This window comes from Alosa sapidissima, chromosome 24 (genome assembly GCF_018492685.1).
Source record: "Alosa sapidissima isolate fAloSap1 chromosome 24, fAloSap1.pri, whole genome shotgun sequence".
Lineage (NCBI taxonomy): Eukaryota > Metazoa > Chordata > Actinopteri > Clupeiformes > Clupeidae > Alosa > Alosa sapidissima.
The window spans coordinates 12,178,252-12,180,751 of NC_055980.1; the positions used below are offsets into that span (position 1 = coordinate 12,178,252).

Sequence of the window (2,500 nt, forward strand, 5' to 3'; positions counted from 1 at the left end):
CCACACCATATACGGTACACTTCACACCAAAGAGCTTGCAAACTGAAGCTCACACAAAAGAACTCTCAGATGTTGGTGAGCTTTATTCAAGCAAGCATGTGGTTGTTTTCTTGGTCTTGGGAAAAATTGATCTGCTTAAGCTGCTGCTGTTAGATGCCTCAGCCACCAACCTATGGGCAGCCGTGCCCTACTGGTTAGTACTTCGGACTTGTAACCGGAGGGTTGCCGGTTCGAACCCTGACCAAGAGGCACGGCTGAAGTGCCCTTGAGCAAGGCACCTAACCCCTCACTGCTCCCCGAGCGCCGCTGTTGTTGCAGGCAGCTCACTGCGGGATTAGTGTGTGCTTCACCTCACTGTGTGTTCACTGTGTGCTGAGTGTGTTTCACTAATTCACGGATTGGGATAAATGCAGAGACCAAATTTCCCTCACGGGATCAAAAGAGTATATATACTTATACTTAGTGACACTGCACTGCATTACCGCTGCCGCTCTGGCTGCTTACTCGGAGCGCAACAAAATAAGGAATGAAAATCCATTTGTGCAAGACCCCCTCTAGCCTAAGCAGATCTAGACAGGTGGAGAAGGGGAGGAGGAGAGTCCAAGAAAAACTTTCACGGCGCAGAAAGCTGCATGCATCTTCCCAGAGTAACATATGGAATTGAAGTAAGTGGCGTTGGGGGTAGGGGGCTGATTGGTTTCCGGCGTTTAAGCCAATCACCTGCGTCACTCAGAGGTTCCTGTCTGCGCTGCCACCTGATAGACAGTTGTCTCGTCAGCTAAATGACTAAATGCAGAAGACGTGGAATGTGTCCCGGGTTCAGATCTCAAACTCAAAAGTTCCTGGCACTTTTGATAAAAGCATCCACTTTAACCCCACATATTAACCCCTCTAGGTGGCGCTCACCTGCACCCAAATCTGGTGGACCATGGACGTGGGGATGGCGTTCGGCCGCCTCGAGGAGGGCTACGAGAACGCCATGAAGGAGTACTACAAGAAGCAGGTGGGCCAGCTCAACGCCCTCATCACCCTGCTCATTGGTCAGCTCACGCCGGGTGACCGTCAGAAGGTCATGACCATCTGCACTATCGACGTCCACGCCAGGGACGTGGTGGCCAAGATCATCGCTCAGAAGGTAGGCCGCCGCTGATGACCTGCTGATTTGGATTGATGTGGGTTTGTCTGAAATCTGTGGTAGGTCACACAAAGACTATAAAACACCAAATGGTGTCTGGTTCTTTGCTGTCGGATTCAATGCTGTCTACAGTTATTACCATATGGCACTTTCATATGTTGTTTTTCCTTTCTTCTGATGTGAGCTTTGTTTGAATGATAAAAATGAAACATTTGCATAGTCGTTATTATATTCCAAGAGTCTCCATACATCCTGCTGTTAATAAATGCCATCTGGTGCCACTGACATTTCAGATCTTTTCAGTTTGTGGTAAGAATCACCCAAAATCCCCCGAGTATTAAAGGGCGACATTACATAAAATGGCTTTGGGCATTGTGTCAGTCAGGTCAGGTGCTTGTCTTGTGTTCTGACCCCCAGGTGGACAACTCCCAGGCCTTTGTGTGGCTGTCCCAGCTGAGACACCGATGGGACGACCGGGAAAAACACTGTTACGCCAACATCTGTGACGCCCAGTTCCTCTACTCCTACGAGTACCTCGGCAACACGCCTCGTCTGGTCATCACCCCGCTGACAGACCGGTCAGTATGCTTATATATTTTTGAATTTGGTTGAGGTGAAGTTTTGACTCTTTTTCATTAATTTCAACTTGACAGACCCTGAGCAAAGCTTCTTATTAAAAGTTAAGGTGCCATTAAAATCCATATGTGCAGAACAGAGAAGCGCCAGGTGCCAAGACTCTCTGGCAAGCTGTTTAGACTTAGAAACAAAACAAAAAACAAAAAAAACAACCCACACCCACCCCGCTAAACTCCCAAACTGACCGAGGTGCTTTGAAGCCAAAAACAAAGCAGGAGCAATCTGCTTTGATGGATAAATCAATGTCCGCACAGCTCTCCAAGCATATGGTCAGCCGAGTCCCTTTTTCCGTTGTCAGAGGCTGGCCATGTCACCACTTTGGCTCCTCTCCAGACGCACAGAGTTTTTCGGGATGTTCTAAAAAAAAAAGAAAAAAAAGAAAAGACTCCCAAATGAAATAGGTGGGCCCAGGTGGGCTTCTATAAACGTCTGAGTCTCTCTCTCTTTCTCATTCTCTTTCGCTTTTTCTCTCTCTTTCTCTTTCTCTCTCTCTCTCTCTCTCTCTCTCTCTTTCTCTCTCTTTCTCTTTCTCTCTCTTTCTCTTTCGCTTTCTCTCTCTCTTTCTCTCTCTCTTTCTCTATCTTTTTCTCTTTAGTTAACCGATACACAATGAGGCTAGACACTAGGTGGCTCGTTTGGTGAAGTAGTCCTTGAACATTTTTTTTTCACGCTTTATACAGTACATTGCAAAAATACTCACCATCTTTTTGAGTGACCTTCAGAAGGATC

The 2,500-nt window shown here is 47.0% G+C and overlaps 1 protein-coding gene across 1 annotated transcript in view; it reads left to right on the forward strand.

The window, feature by feature from the left end:
• The window catches only part of dnah9 (dynein, axonemal, heavy chain 9), a 107,695-nt gene that overhangs the window by 20,586 nt on the left and 84,609 nt on the right, over positions 1-2,500 (forward strand). The window contains exons 25-26 of the mRNA XM_042083479.1: positions 896-1,135; positions 1,553-1,713. Coding sequence (XP_041939413.1) covers positions 896-1,135; positions 1,553-1,713 — 401 coding nt within the window. The remainder of the gene's footprint in view (positions 1-895; positions 1,136-1,552; positions 1,714-2,500) is intronic.